Source organism: Manis pentadactyla, chromosome 16 (genome assembly GCF_030020395.1).
Source record: "Manis pentadactyla isolate mManPen7 chromosome 16, mManPen7.hap1, whole genome shotgun sequence".
Taxonomy (NCBI): domain Eukaryota; kingdom Metazoa; phylum Chordata; class Mammalia; order Pholidota; family Manidae; genus Manis; species Manis pentadactyla.
The window spans coordinates 28,368,506-28,383,722 of record NC_080034.1 but is presented as its reverse complement, the minus strand read 5'-3'; the positions used below and the strand labels follow the sequence as shown (position 1 = coordinate 28,383,722).

The following is a 15,217-nucleotide window of genomic DNA, read 5'->3' as shown; positions in this document are numbered from 1 at the left end:
CCAGAGGTTCCTAAGAAAAAGGGTGGTCCATAGTAGCCAAGTGACACTGCTGTCAAGAGCCACACAAGGAAGAACAGTGGTCCCCTTTGGTTAGTCCCCAGGGTCAGGCCCAGCAGCCCCCAAGGATGCTACCATTCATGAGCTGCCTGGTGTATGTGTGTCAGGAATAGAAATCTTGTCCAGACTGGCATACTATTTCAGAAAGCTTGACAGGGCCATCAGTCACAGTCCTTCCTGCCCAGTCCCCTGAGACTGGATACTCAGAACAGTGACCTGGAGGATGTCACTGGCTTGAAAGAGGCAGACGGGGCCCTTGCTGTATGAAACGGAGCTGTTTACTGACATGCAGATGTGCTCTAGACTTCACGTTTCTACAAAAGGTTCTATGAACAATAGAAAACTTTGAGCACAAAGTCACAGGATATTAAAAATATTACAACACAATAAATACAACTGTGCCCTCCACAGCCCCAACCACAGAGAAAAGTAGCCAGTTGTCAAGCTTGGAAGGAAACGGGCTCTGAGATGCCTTTAGTTGACAGGATGAAGCCCAAAGCACCACCCAGGAAGAGGGCACAGGGCAAGTCTGTGCTGCAGAAACAGCTACACAGGATTCCAAGTCCTGTTTTGCCAGCTTCACCTCTTCCCAGGCCTGCCCTGCCTGGCCGTCTGCACCAGCTCACTGCTGCAGCTTCAGTCCAGGCTGCTCTGCTCAGTCCGCACTGAAACCCTCTCATCAGTGGGCTGGATCAATGACGGGCCTCTTTGTGGAGAACACGTGGACACGCTGTGTGCTTTGTGTGGATTGAGCCTGTCCATGACCTCCCACATCCATGTCCCCTCTGCTTACATGGCCATCCAGTGACCTCTAGAACGGACTGGAGACTCAATACAGGGTGTGATGGGATGGCATATGTTCTTTTTTTTGGAAATGGCCCTTGAGATAAGTGACTCAGGGATCTGAAAGACCATGAGCTTTTTGAAGGCACCTGGACTCAGCTAGTCTAGGAGAGAATGTAGCCTTGTTGGTCTGCATTATCCTTAGATGCCAGTGGCATCATGTGACACTAGATAGGGTACTGTGGCTCTTGTGCCTGAGTGGACCCTGGGGCTGGGGAAACCACATGGAAGGGTCATTCATGGAAGATGTGTGAACTCTAAGGGGGATGTCAAGAGTACTACAGACCCTGGCCTAGCTCTGGTCCCTGAAGATGATACACTTGATACTGAGTCCAGAGCTTAGCAGTAGCTGTACCACGGGTCCCTTCAGGTGACCAGATTCTTACTCAAAAGAGAGAGGGAACTGGCCAAATTCAGTCAGCACTCAGTACCTGATCCAGACATGCCCCCAGGGGATGTAGTAGTTTTGGGCTGAACCACTCCCGCAAGCCCAGCCAGTCGCAGTGTTGGGTATAGCACCCCGGTCACCTCTCTGCACAGTGTATCACTGGGGCAGGAGGGCTTAGGGAGGAGGACTCCTCTGCTCTAACTTTTCTCTGGAAAAGCCAAAAACTCCGAGCAGAATGGGAGACCTCTGGGAGACACATTGGTATAAGCCCTGACTCCCTTTCTTGATATTTCAGCATAATTACTTGTGGTCCTGCACGGGGTGCGCTCTCTACCGCTCTAGACCTGGATCTCTCTCCAGGCTGACAATGGTGGAAAGTGAGGTGGCAGTGGAGAGGGGCCTAGATATTAGCTACAAAGGGAAGAAGAGATGACAATAAAGGCTGACGAAGGATGCCCAAAAGTTTGATTCAGGGTTCAAAGATGGTGGCCAGGCCGCCCTCCTCGTTGTCCAGCACCTCCGTCTCCAGCATTGGCTTTGCTTTTTTGAAAAGCGAGGGAAGATTCTTAATGTGAACTTCTTTTCGGAACTGCTCTCCCAAGGGTTTCTAAGGAAAACAAATGAGAAAGAACTAACGCTGGGCCCTGAGAAGGGGTTGTTTTAAAGACCATCTTCCCAAACAGTCCGTGACTATAGCTGGTTTCTGGTTTGCCTGTGCACATGGTCTAAGAAGACTCCAGGCTTCTAAGCAAGCACTTCCAAGGGAGAACTAAGTAAGATGCATGACCTACCCCAATACAACCAGCAATGAGGCGTTTGAATTGGTCCTTCCGACGCTTGTCAGCCACTTTCTGTAGAGAGGGGTTCAAAAGCTTGCAGTCAAACTGGTCAAGTGAGTCCTTCTGTATTTCAGGGATCTGCTCCATCACAGCTCTTATCTCCAGGTACCTGGGCCGCTGAGAAGTGGGGACAAACCCACTCAGTGGTAGGTTAGGGGTCTGCCACCTTCCCCATTCTCTGCCACACCCACCTCTTGGGGCAGCACTAGTAGCTTGTTAGCTGCCTACATGTAGGAAAAAGCCCAACCGATGGGACAGTAGGCCCCGAGGGACGAAGCTGCAGCTATCCTGCCCCAAAGCCTTTCCCACTCACCAGTGCTTCGTATATCTGGAAGGCCAGGTGGACCAGGGAAGCCATGCAGCCATCGTGCTGCCCATGCGTCTGCAAGCCCTTCAGCACGCTAGTGAAAAGCCATGTGACCGCATCTGCCAGCAGCGTTCCTGACAGCACCTGGGGAGACGGCTGTGCTCAGGGCCAGAGAGGGTCATGGGATGCCTCAGCACCCCAGTTCTTCTAGCTGATTCAGCCAAACCTCATGACCCAAGGCATGAGGGGAAGGGATGGATAACCGTACTTGTTTGAGGAGAGGCCAGCAGAGCTGTGTGGTCGTTCTCTGGCAGGACAGAGTATCCTTCCAGGCCAGGGAATTGAAGGCTGTAATTAACAGCGCCGTACAAACATCCTAATGGAAAAGGACGAAGGATCATCATGGGAAAGTATGCACAATTTTCTCTAAGTGTTCTTAGGAACACTTAAAGGAGTGTTCAGGAGCTGGAGTTCTAATAGGTAAGCAGGAAACTGATAAAGGTAGTTACTGAAGAGAAGTGAGTTCATATGCTATGTGTATCAGGCAGTCAAAAAGAAAAATAAAACTAATATAGAAGACAAAACTGAAGTACAGGAAGGAGGCAGCTTAGGCCTGAGGGAGGCTGAACACCAGCAAATGGCATCAATGTGCCTGTGTGTTTTTCTAAGAGCCTTTGCCCATGTCAGCATGGGAGACACTATGGAGGTTTTCCCACTGTTTTCTGGGGGCTTGAGGAATCAAGAATTTAACTCATATAAAGGAGTACTACCCCACAATTTTTCTAATCGAATTATTCAGTAAGAAAGTGGAAGCTGGCTCCACAGCCAGCAAATGTAGAAAACACCACCTGCCCACTCCACCCACCTCATGCTTCATTAGACATTTGCCCAGGTCTGTAAGCTCCGCCATGGCTGAGGGGGTCACCTCTGTGGCCATCATTTCTTCATCTGTGAGCAGAGAGAGACAAGGTTAGCTCCATTCTTTCAGAAGAGAGGAGGATATCCTGTTCTAACAGAAGCCCACTAAATAAAGTGAAGGGAAGTATCCTGTGCTGTCCGGTGGTTGAGCAGGGCTGGGAGGACACCCACCCTCACAAACGGTATAGAAGCCCTGTGCATGGTGGATAGGAGTGCAACTAGCTGTATGCTGGGGAGACAGTTGGAAACAAGGGACCTTCTAGACAGTTAAAAAGCTGAAAATGCTGAGGATCTTTTGTCAGAGGACTCACTGCAGCAGGCACTGATCTAGTTACTGGATATAAAAGAATGGGACAACATCCATTCATGATAAAAATTCAACAAAATGGGTATAGAGGGCAAGTACCTCAACATAATAAAGGCCATATATGATAAACCCACAGCCAACATCATACTGAACAGCGAGAAGCTAAAAGCTTTTTCTCTAAGATTGGGAACAAAACAGGGATGCCCACTCTCCCCACTGTTATTCAACATAGTACTGGAGGTCCTAGCCATAGCAATCACACAAAACAAAGAAATACAAGGCATCCAGACTGGTAAAGAAGAAGTCAAACTGTCACTATTGCAGATGACATGATGTTGTACATAAAAAACCCTAAAGACTCCACTCCAAAACTACTAGAACTAATATCTGAATTCAGCAAAGTTGCAGGATACAAAATTAATACACAGAAATCTGTGGCTTTCCTATACACTAACAATGAACTAATAGAAAGTGAAATCAGGAAAACAATTCCATTCACAATTGCATCAAAAAGAATAAAATACCTAGGAATAAACCTAACCAAAGAAGTGAATGACCTATACCCTGAAAACTACAAGACACACTTAAGAGAAATTAAAGAGAACACTAACAAATGGAAACTCATCCCATGCTCTTGGCTAGGAAGAATTAATATCATCAAAATAGCCATCCTGCCCAAAGCAATATACAGATTTGATGCAATCCCTATCAAATTACCAAAATGAACTGGAACAAATAGTTCAGACATTCATATGGAACCACCAAAGACCCCGAATAGCCAAAGCAATCCTGAGCAGGACGAATAAAGTGGGGGGATCTTGCTCCCCAACTTCAAGCTCTACTACAAAGCCACAGTGATCAAGACAATTTTCTACTGGAACAAGAACAGAGCCACAGACCAGTGGAACAGAATAGAGACTCCAGACATTAACCCAAACATATATGGTCAATTAATATATGATAAAGGAGCCATGGACATACAATGGGGAAATGACAGTCTCTTCAACAGTTCGTGTTGGCAAAACTGGACAGCTACATGTAAGAGAATGAAACTGGATCACTGTCTAACCCCACACACAAAAGTAAATTCGAAATGGATCAAAGACCTGAATGTAAGCCATGAAACCATAAAACTCTTAGAAAAAAACATAGGCAAAAATCTCTTGGACATAAACATGAGCGACTTCTTCATGAACAAATCTCCCCGAGCAAAGGAAACAAAAGCAAAAATGAACAAGTGGGACTATATCAAGCTGAAAAGCTTCTGTACAGCAAAGGACACCATCAATAGAACAAAAAGGTATCCTACAGTATGGGAGAATATATTCATAAATGACAGATCCGATAAAGGGTTGACATCCAAAATATATAAAGAGCTCACACACCTCAATAAACAAAAAGCAAATAATCCAATTAAAAAATGGGCAGAGGAGCTGAACAGTTCTCCAAAGAAGAAATTCAGATGGCCAACAGACACATGAAAAGATGCTCCACACTGCTAGTCATCAGAGAAATGCAAATTAAAACCACAATGAGGTATCACTTCACACCAGTAAGGATCACCACCATCCAAAAGACAAACAACAACAAATGTTGGCGAGGCTGTGGAGAAAGGGGAACCCTCCTACACTGCTGGTGGGAATGTAAATTAGTTCAACCATTGTGGAAAGCAGTATGGAGGTTCCTCAAAAAGCTCAAAATAGAAATACCATTTGACCCAGGAATTCCACCTCTAAGAATTTACCCTAAGAATGCAGCAGCCCAGTTTGAAAAAGACAGATGCACCCCTATGTTTATTGCAGCACTGTTTACAACAGCCAAGAAATGGAAGCAACCTAAGTGTCCATCAGTAGATGACTGGATAAAGAAGATGTGGTACATATACACAATGGAATATTATTCAGCCATAAGAAGAAAACAAATCCTACCATTTGCAACAACATGGATGGAGCTAGAGGGTATTATGCTCAGTGAAATAAGCCAGGCGGAGAAAGACAAGTACCAAATGATTTCACTCATCTGTGGAGCATAAGAACAAAGCAAAAACTGAAGGAACAAAACAGCAGCAGAATCACAGAACCCAAGAATGGACTAACAGTTACCAAAGGGAAAGGGACTGGGGATGGGTGGGAAGGGAGGGATAAAGGGGCGGGGGAGAAAGGGGACAGTACGATTAGCACGTATAATGTGTGTAGGGGCACGGGGAGGGCTGTGCAACCCTGAGAAGACAAGTAGTGATTCTACAGCATCTTACTACGCTGATGGACAGTGACTGTAATGGGGTATGTGGGGGGGACGTGGTGAGGGGGGAAGCCTAGTAAACATAATGTTCCTCATGTAATTGTAGATTAACGATACCAAAAAAAAAAGGAAGGATGGGGCAAAGTCCCTTCCCTGATGGGAGTTTACACTCTAGTGAGGGAGATGACTAATATATTACTATAGATATAACCATGTCTGGGAATGAGTGGTAAGTACTCTGAAAAAAAGTAGAGCAGAGGAATAAAACAGTGGCAGCGGTTGCTCGTTTTGATAGGTTGGTCAGGGAATACCTCTGGGAGGTGACATGAGCAGAGACGTGAGTGAAACAAGAGAACAGGCCATGTATGTAGTTGGCAGAAAAATCATTCTGGGGAGGACTTCTACAACAAGAGGGCCAGCATGGATGAAAGCTGCTAGGGAAGCTTTCTCCAGGAACTGACCTGGTTATAGAAGGGTTAAGGTTCGGGAGCCTGGCGGCCGGCTCACTCACCATCTCCATCTGTAGCGGGAGCAGCACTGTGGTCGGCACCTTTCTTTGAAACACAGCACACCGCTAAAGCAAGAAGGCAGGGTTACTGGGCTTGCTGCCTCAGACCACAGCCACCCGAGGACAATGGATCCCAAACTGTCTCTGGGCAGGTGAGGGGAAAAGTGGGATCATGTCCAGGCACACAATTAGCTTCACTAGTAGAAACAAGCAGTTGACCACACTCTGTTCTGCTCCCTTTTCAAGTTCAATTAACTGGAGGGAAACTACTGAATTTTCTGAGAATAAGTGACCAGGTCACTGTTGGTCTACATTGGATCTCAAATGAAATAACCAAAAAAGAGTATTAGCCATCCTCATGTCCAAGAACTGAAAAATTTCCCTATTTTGACAAAGCTAGACAGTTGTTCCTGTCATTAATCCAAATTGCTCCTGCTCTTTTAGACCATTTCCTTTTATTCTGGCCTTAGTATTAGCAAATACAATTCAGTTCATAAAATGTCCTCAGGTTGATTTAAGGACTACTTCATGTCAATCTAGTTAATTATTTTTTATCAGTCAGTATTGCTGCAAACATGCCTGATTGGGGTTCGGTGGGTGATAAGTTCTTTTTCCAGAAAAATTCTTCTCTACTCCTCCTGGTTCCCACATGCCACTTACTGATAAGGTCCATGACTTCTCGGGTTAACATCCTCACCAGCTGTTCCTCCAGCATCTCTTGAGACTCTGGGTTTTCATCTGCAGTCTCATCTTCTCCACTGCAAGGAGGCGAAATTCCATGGGAGTGCAAAAAGGGGAAGGACAAGGAAAGCAGAGACCCTAACTAGACCCTTCGTTTCCACTTCCTTTTGGTCTACATTCTATACAAATGTTGGGAGTGAACAGCAGTGACCCACTGAGGGACATTATTACTTGTGACTATATCCAGTTGGATAGAGGGTACTGGATCAAAATCCTCAGTAAGAACATGTCAGCAGCCTAAGGCAGCTGAAGACATCCTCCTTGAAGGCCTGATCTGAGTCTGCCTGACAGAGACAAGCCATCTAGGCTGACAAGAACGATAGCCCACTGCTATAGCCCTGGATGGTAGAATCCCCCCTCTTCCCTCTCTACTGTCTCCCACCCCAACCCTGGCTGCAGCTCACCCACCAGGAACAGATGTCCCTTACCACAGCAGGCTCCTCTGGTTGATGACTTGCCATTTTTGGGAAAGCCTCTGGGAAAATAAAAAGGAAATAAATGCTAGCACTGGGGAGAAGGTTGGAACAGATGGTATCTCAGCTCTACTTCATGATTAGAATTAGCCAAGGATGATTCCAGGTACCAATGACAGAGCCTTGGGAGACTCCACAAGGTTAAAAAATTAGATATAGCCTCTGTAACCTCTCCCACACCCATGATGAGGGCAGCATACACACTTCTTTGCTTGGAAAGGAGGATCAACAACATTTTAGGATTCCTAGGTCTCTCTGGACCCATCTCTTCACTGAGCTGGTCTTCCTGCTTAATTCCAGAGTCAGGGCAACAGACCCAGAGCACTCTCCTGATCACCTCTCCTCAGTTAACAAGTTAGGAGCAGAATATGAGTGCAGGTGCTTCAGGGCAACAGCGCCAGCTTAGTTCTTGGAGAAGCTGCTCAATCCACTGCAGCAGAGACAGTCTGCTGGGTGGGGATGCCGTGCCGCCGTCTTGGCAGGGGTAGGAGACAACACTTTCAGGAGCTGCTGACTTGCAAGGCTCATGAGAGGCTACCCGCCCTAACAGTCCTCTTTGCTACCCTTTCTAACTGATCTCTTACCATGTGGAGGTAGGTGAAAAGAGGTCCAAGGATTGGGGACACCAGGGCTTCATAGTGCTCCGGGGGACAGAAGAGCACCAGAGGCTTCACGAAGACCCATGCCGCAGCAGGTTAAGAAGTTTTAGCACACGAGCACACACTCCTGTCGTAAAGCACTGCTCACCCGCCAGGCAGCAGGTCATACCCTTCGGCAGAGTCCACCCCCAAAGGATTTGCAAGGCACCAAGACCATACTGCGGTAATAGGCAGAAATCTTCCAGGTCTTTTCCAAAATCCTAAGCTGAATGAATAATCAATTCCATTATATTTTTCACTTACCTGTCCTTTCTACTAAGCTGCACACTATGGGCACTGGGTTGCCCAAAAGCAGGGTGAAAAAAATAGGAGGGACACCCTTGAAATAAATTCTCCTTATAATGTCAGGGAAGAAAGACACTCACAGACTCATTAAAAAAAAAAGTCCAAATGAGAATAAAGGACGACAGTGCTTTTTTGAAAAGAAGCACCTGACAAAATACAGAAAAAGTGGAATGGTAAAGATTTACTCAGCAGGAGAAAGAACTTTCAAGACCTCCTGGACTGACTTCATGTTTTTCTTGCTATACACTTCAATCTTTTTGTCCTTTTTCGATGTAGTTACCACACTTAGATAAATGATTCCATCAATCCTGGGCAACCTAGCTCTGCTTCCTCTGATGCTCAGGAACTGTTCCTGTCTTCAATCTTATGGCACTTTGGGTTATCTAAGGACTTTTGAAAGGATATGAAGCATGGGTCTGAGTCGGTAGTCAGGAATATTGTTCAAGTTGACGAAGGCTGAGCTGAGAAGCTGGGTAGCAAGGTGCTCCACGGTATAGAAGTCCTGTTGCATGGAAGGGCCTGCCTTACCTAGGATATGGAAACTGGAAGGGAAAATCATGGGTGACGACAAACCCAACATGTGCTACTGCCAGCCCTCACTGCCCTGGGACTTTCCCATCTACTGTAAGACTTTTCAGCTAGACAAGCAATTGTGTTTCCTCCTTGTAAAAACTTCAGCTTAATTATTATATACTTTGAAGATGTGGACTTAATTTTTTATCAAAAGTGAAAATAACATCCCTCTCTGTCCCTGCCTTCTAAGGAATATTCTTGAAGCAGATTTAGCATCTTTTTAAAGACAGATGTTGGTACCCAAGAACCACAGTAGTCTTCATTATTTCATAAGTAACAGAGATTTACAATGGAGAATCTTGTTAGCTTGACTGATTAGAGCCCTGGGTTAGTGAAGCCAATGCCCTGGGTGTGGCAGTGTACAGGAGGGCCTGTCACCTCTCTATCCTGTAACCAGGACCTGAAGACAAAGTCTGGCTAGCCGTGGTGAAAGGCAGGCTGCGAGTAGTGAGGGGGTCTGGGAACATGCATTCCTCCCCACAATCCCATCTTCTACTTTGGTCTCACCATTTATGTATAGGAAACAGACAATTTGGGTATAAAACAAGAAGTCATAGCTAGGACTGAGGCACATATGATGATTATAAAAAAACAAATGCAGGAAAGCAGCCTGTTCATTTTGATCTAATAGAATTGTGAGTTTCATGTCAAATTCTTGCCTCTTCTTACCTGTACTCCAGAATTCTAGATCAGAAGTCTACCCCATGACGGTTCCTATACAATGCATGTCTAGGAAGAGAGTATGGAGATGCAGCAGTGGCTCCTTACCAGTTTTCATAGAGGGTACAAAAGAAACGCTGCACTCTTTCCAAGACTGTTTTGTAGACAGGAGAGTCATTCAATTCTAAGAGAGGCTGAGGTAATCCTACAGAGAAAGACAGTTAGGAAGAGTCTTAACCTGCCAGCACCCTACAGCAAGCAGATGTGGGTGGGATGGGGGGTGGGGGATGAGGAGGGCTATAAATACAAAGTAGCTGGCCACGTCTTTCACCAGCTGGAGATACTCCGAGCTTCCCTAAAGGTGCCAGCTCCCCTATTTTGGTAGGGAAAGGTAAAAGCTATGAGTACCCAGGACTTCAGGCTAGATCTGGGTATTCCAACTTTTGCTGGGTTTCTCCAGATAGGACCTGTACCAAAACATATAATGACAGCGCAAAATAGGATCTCTCCATAAGGCACTGGGGATGGCCCCCTTTTTTAAGCTGTAGAACTACTTTTTCAAGCAAAACTTTATGCATAAGCACAAGATATAGAGCAGAACAAAATGAAACCCACTAACCTTAGTATAACAATTGCCTTAAAAGATCTGTAACTTCTAATTAGAGGTAATTTTATATTTCAGCCTTGCTCATGGTTGGAAGCTACTAGAGGGAACTGTTTTTTCATTCTAGTATGCTTTGGTTGACCATATCTTTCTATAACAGGAGTTTCTGTCTTAATTTGAATAACTGAATGGGGGGGAGGGGATAGGTGATGAAGCAACATGTACTTTTTATATTAACAGCAAGCTATTTCTTGGAAGATCTTTCTTTACTGCTGTCTGCAACATGCACCTTAAGTGTAATGGGGCCAAAGAAAATGGCCCAGGAACATGTAGGTCAGGACAGACAGACATAAGCTCCTTTCCTTTCATTAATGTCACAGCGCACTGGATTGCTTAATCACAGCCAGGGCCAGGCAGAGACTGTGGCTGAGGTCAAACTGTGGGGACTGTGTGGTAAGTCACCATGAAGCATCAGAGATGGGTACGAAGTTTAGGCAACTCTGGGTGTCTCTAGTTCTAGCTTCTAACCACTGTTTTGCTCTGTGTTCCAGCCACACAAGTCACCCCTCTCTATTCCTTGGACAGACTGTGTTCTTTTCTGCATACTCAGGTTCTTGTACCGGCTTGTTCTGTTTGCCCACGTTTACCACCTCCTCCTGCCCCCAACCTGACGAGCTCCTACTCATCCTTCGAGTCTCCACTGGGAAGCAATCCGCTGACTCCTCTCCAAGACAGGTTAGGTCTCCCAATAAACAGCTACTTTTTTCACAGCACTATCACACGATTGCACAGTTACTTGCTAATATTAGGAAAAATGAATTAAAGCAACATTCTGATCAAGGGAACAGTTGGGAAATATGGCCCAGATTCTATTTCTTTGAAATTTTTGATAATACATACAGTATTTTACTGATTAAAGCTATTAAGCTTAATTGTTTTAATACTCTATTTTTAAAGTATATGCAAGACAGGAAAGTATGCTAATATTCTTCAGGTCAAAAACCTGTGTTTTATTGATAAGCTAACGGCTCTAACACACATCACTACTTAAAAGGGTTGTGGGGGGCAGGGGGGGCAGTGGGGAGAAACTGCCTCCAAGGACCCTCTCTGTGTGCTAAGGTAATGAGGTAAATGTGCTTGCTCTGGGCAAGCCTGCAGGAACTCCACAGATGCACTTCGGGTCAAGGTCAAGTGAGAAGGAGGTGACACAGGGTTGCTTGGGGAGCCCCTAAGAGATAAGGTGAACTTAAGAAAGAAAAGTTCAGTTTCTTACCTAAAATAGCAGATTTTTCTGCTTCAAGCATATCCAAAGCTTTTGTGAAAGGCTCTGCCATTTTGCCTAGCATTTCTGGTGCATATAAAGTATTGTGAGTTCTGAAAGAAATAAGAATGCTATGTGAACGTTTCCTGGTGTGTTGCAGAAGAATGCGTTTCACCTAGTAATTTCAGTGACACTGCACTTCCACATAGACAGATCCTAGTTAATACTATTCCCAGCAGGGGAAAGGAAAATAGGTATAAACATGAAGCTATTTAATTCTACAGCATACAACACCTAAAAGTAATCAAAATGAGCACCAGTTCTTGGGAAAGTCGGACAGTATCACAGACTGAGCTAGAAAGCAGAACTGTTTTAAACCTGAACAATGCCTTGGCACTTCCACCGTTTCATCCACCAGTGGCACGGGAGGAAATGTCAGAGGCACTGTGGATTCCCAGGCAGGAACACAGAGCAGAAAGTAGCATGCCCCCATTTTTCAGATGTTCTGTCTCCATTCCAAGAGTATAGACCCTACAATGCTCCGACAGAGTTCACAGCCCCCTGGAGGAACATTCACAATTCCCAACATGTGAAAGAACATCCATGATTCCTAGCAGAAGACCAACATGACTTAGTCGAGCACCTCCTGGCTCTGTATGACCAAAGAGCGGTGACGGTGGACCTGATCTACCTGCTTAGTCCCTCTTGATCTACCTACCTAGTCCCCCCCGTCCCAGCAATGGCACCAACTGAGCAATCTAGAACCGGAGAGTGAGGCTGCCTATTTTTGTTAATTATAAATATGGCAAACATACAGAGTATTAGTGATATAACAGACACCAGCAAGGTTAAATACTTGAGATGCACACTGAACAGATGGTGCTTAAAAATCACACACACACACACACAAAACCCTAGACATTGTTTTTTTTAAATATAAGCATGCACACTCGTTAGTATACTCTGCCTTTTAGAACGTCGTGTAGTTAATCCCAGTTTATTTCTCCAAATCCCTACTGAGAGCTACTAATAAGTTTGTCTCTCGCTTACATGGAGCCCAGCAACAAGCTTTCCTGCAGAGGTCTTCTGTACACGTGTGAGAATTTCTCTATGGAAGACATAACTAGGTAGCATTACTGGATACTGGTCTTTGCAACTCCTGGGTGGTAATTATCTTCTGCCAGTCTGTGGTCTGACTTGCTTACACTGACAATTGCAACAGGCTTTACTTTCTTTTTTTCATTGTGGCAAAATACATATAAAATCTTTCATTAAGTATTAGTTTAGTGATATTAAATATACTCACACTGTTATCCAACCATCACCACCATCCATCCTCACAACTATTTTCATCTTATAAATAAAAACTCATACCAATTAAACAATAACTCCCCATTCTCCCTCTCTTTCCAGCCCCTGGCAACCACCATCACCCTTTCTGTCTTAATGATTTTGACTACATCAAGTACCTCATGGAAGTAGAACCCTACAGTATTTGCCTTTTTGTGACTGGCAAATTTTATTTAGCATAATGTCCTCAAGGTTCATTCATGTTTTAGCATACTGGAGAATTTCCTTCCTTTTAAAGTCTGAATAATGTTCTGTTGTTGTATATGTGCCAAATTTTGCTTATTCATTTCCCCACTGACGGACACTTTGGTTGCTTCCACATTTTAGCTACTGTGAATAATGCTGCTATGAGTGAGGGTGTATTAATATCTTTTTAAGACTCTGCTTTCAATTATTTTGAGTATATACTCAGAACTGGAACTGTTGGATAATATGGTAATTCTACTTTTAGATTTTTGAGGAACCACCAAACTGTTTCCACAGTGGCTGTACCATTTTATGTTCCCACCAACAGTGCACAGGGTTCCAATTTCTCTATATTACAAAAATGGGCAAAAAACTTGAATAGAAATTCTCCAAAGAAGATATGAATGGCCAAAAAAGTATACGAAAAAAATGCTCAATATCACAGATCATTAGGGAAATGCAAATCAAAACTGTAATGGGATACTGCTTCATGTTCATTAAGATGGCTATTACCAAAAAGACAAAATAAATGTTGGCAAGAAGACAGTTAACTCACAAGTGGTGGCAGGAGGACTTAGAGTATATGATGCTATTATATCTCTGATTGCAGGTCAGGTGTTCATAGCACTGACATCTACAACTTCTAGTAATATTCGGACTCCTGAACTATTTATTACCTTTCCTGAAATACTTGTCAGTTAAAAGAGTTCTGTGCTTCCAAATGAAAAGGAAATAGTTATGGCTTGGCAAAAAAGAAGACAACCAGGTAAAAAAACTTTAAAGTTTCATACAATCTGTACCTAAATATCTAAAATATTCTTAGTATGACCAGTTATGAGTATAACCACTATGCTAAACAAGAGATATCTTGTTATAAAGATTTCAATAAAACATACAGAAGTCATATGGAAACAATGTAACAAAGTTCAAGTTAGCAGAAAAGCTGTTATCATTCTAAACAGGTATTGATGACAATGGACCTTTTGAGAACCACAGGGTTTTGCTCCCCACATCTGTCCTCTATCCAACCCACCAGGAATAAGAATGTCCAATAGAAATAAAACATTAGCTACAAAAGCCATTTAAAATTTCCTAGCCAGCCAAACTTTAAAAGTGAAAAGAAGCAAAACATACTTTATTTTACCCAATGCATCAAAAAATCATTTCAACATGTTATCAATACAACATATTACTGAGGTATTTTACATTCCTTTTTTGTACTAAGTTTCTGAAATCTGGCATGTATTTTATACTTACCGCTTATATCAGCTCACACCAGCCATATTTCAAGTGCTCAATAGCCAGCCACATGTGGCTAGTGACTACCATACAGGACAGTGCAGGGCTGACACATTCTTTGCCTATCAGACTATTTGACAAGGAGTTAAAACTTCCAATTCTGATACACAACTGGTGGGAATGTAAATCAATACACCACTTTAGAAAACTATTCGGTTCTATGAAAACTGAGAACAGGCATACCTTATAAACGAGGATTTCTATTCCTACATGTAGGATTCTATTCCTACTCAATAGAGATTATGTGTATACTGAAGGACATCAGCAAGAATGTTAATACCCACACTACTTGTAATAATAAAACGCTGGCAACTACCCAAAAGTCCGTCAATATTAAATGAGTAACTAAGTTACACACACTTGCACAACGGAGGACCACATAAGCAATGAGCATGACCAAACCACAGCTACATGCAGTGACATGATGACTCTCACAAACGTAATGCTGAGCAAGGGAGGCCAGGCATGAAGGCATGCAAGCTTCTGACTCCGCTTATCAAAAGCTCAAAAAACCAGGCGCAGTGTTCAAAGTCACAATAGTGGGCACCCTTGTGGCAGGTGTTGATAAAGTTGTTTCTTGATCTGGGTGCTGATCATACAGATGTATCCACTCTGTGAAAAATCATCTATATGCACTCGTAACTCCTGCCCTTTTCCTCAATATATTTGTGCCCTTACATCATACTTCAAGATAAAATTTACTACAGAAACGAGACAA

The 15,217-nt window shown here is 43.9% G+C and overlaps 1 protein-coding gene across 2 annotated transcripts in view; it reads right to left on the bottom strand.

Annotated features, from left to right (window-relative positions):
* Positions 1–317: 317 nt before the first annotated feature.
* The window catches only part of XPO5 (exportin 5), a 44,078-nt gene continuing 29,178 nt past the window's right edge, over positions 318–15,217 (bottom strand). For both annotated transcript variants that reach the window (XM_036927351.2, XM_057494162.1), the window contains 12 exons: positions 11,677–11,777; positions 9,908–10,004; positions 8,972–9,108; positions 8,207–8,304; positions 7,578–7,624; positions 7,069–7,166; positions 6,412–6,474; positions 3,300–3,382; positions 2,703–2,810; positions 2,441–2,578; positions 2,080–2,244; positions 318–1,895 (listed from right to left, as the gene is read on the bottom strand). In XM_036927351.2, the coding sequence (XP_036783246.2) occupies positions 1,758–1,895; positions 2,080–2,244; positions 2,441–2,578; positions 2,703–2,810; positions 3,300–3,382; positions 6,412–6,474; positions 7,069–7,166; positions 7,578–7,624; positions 8,207–8,304; positions 8,972–9,108; positions 9,908–10,004; positions 11,677–11,777 (1,273 nt within the window). In that variant the 3' untranslated portion in view covers positions 318–1,757. The remainder of the gene's footprint in view (positions 1,896–2,079; positions 2,245–2,440; positions 2,579–2,702; positions 2,811–3,299; positions 3,383–6,411; positions 6,475–7,068; positions 7,167–7,577; positions 7,625–8,206; positions 8,305–8,971; positions 9,109–9,907; positions 10,005–11,676; positions 11,778–15,217) is intronic.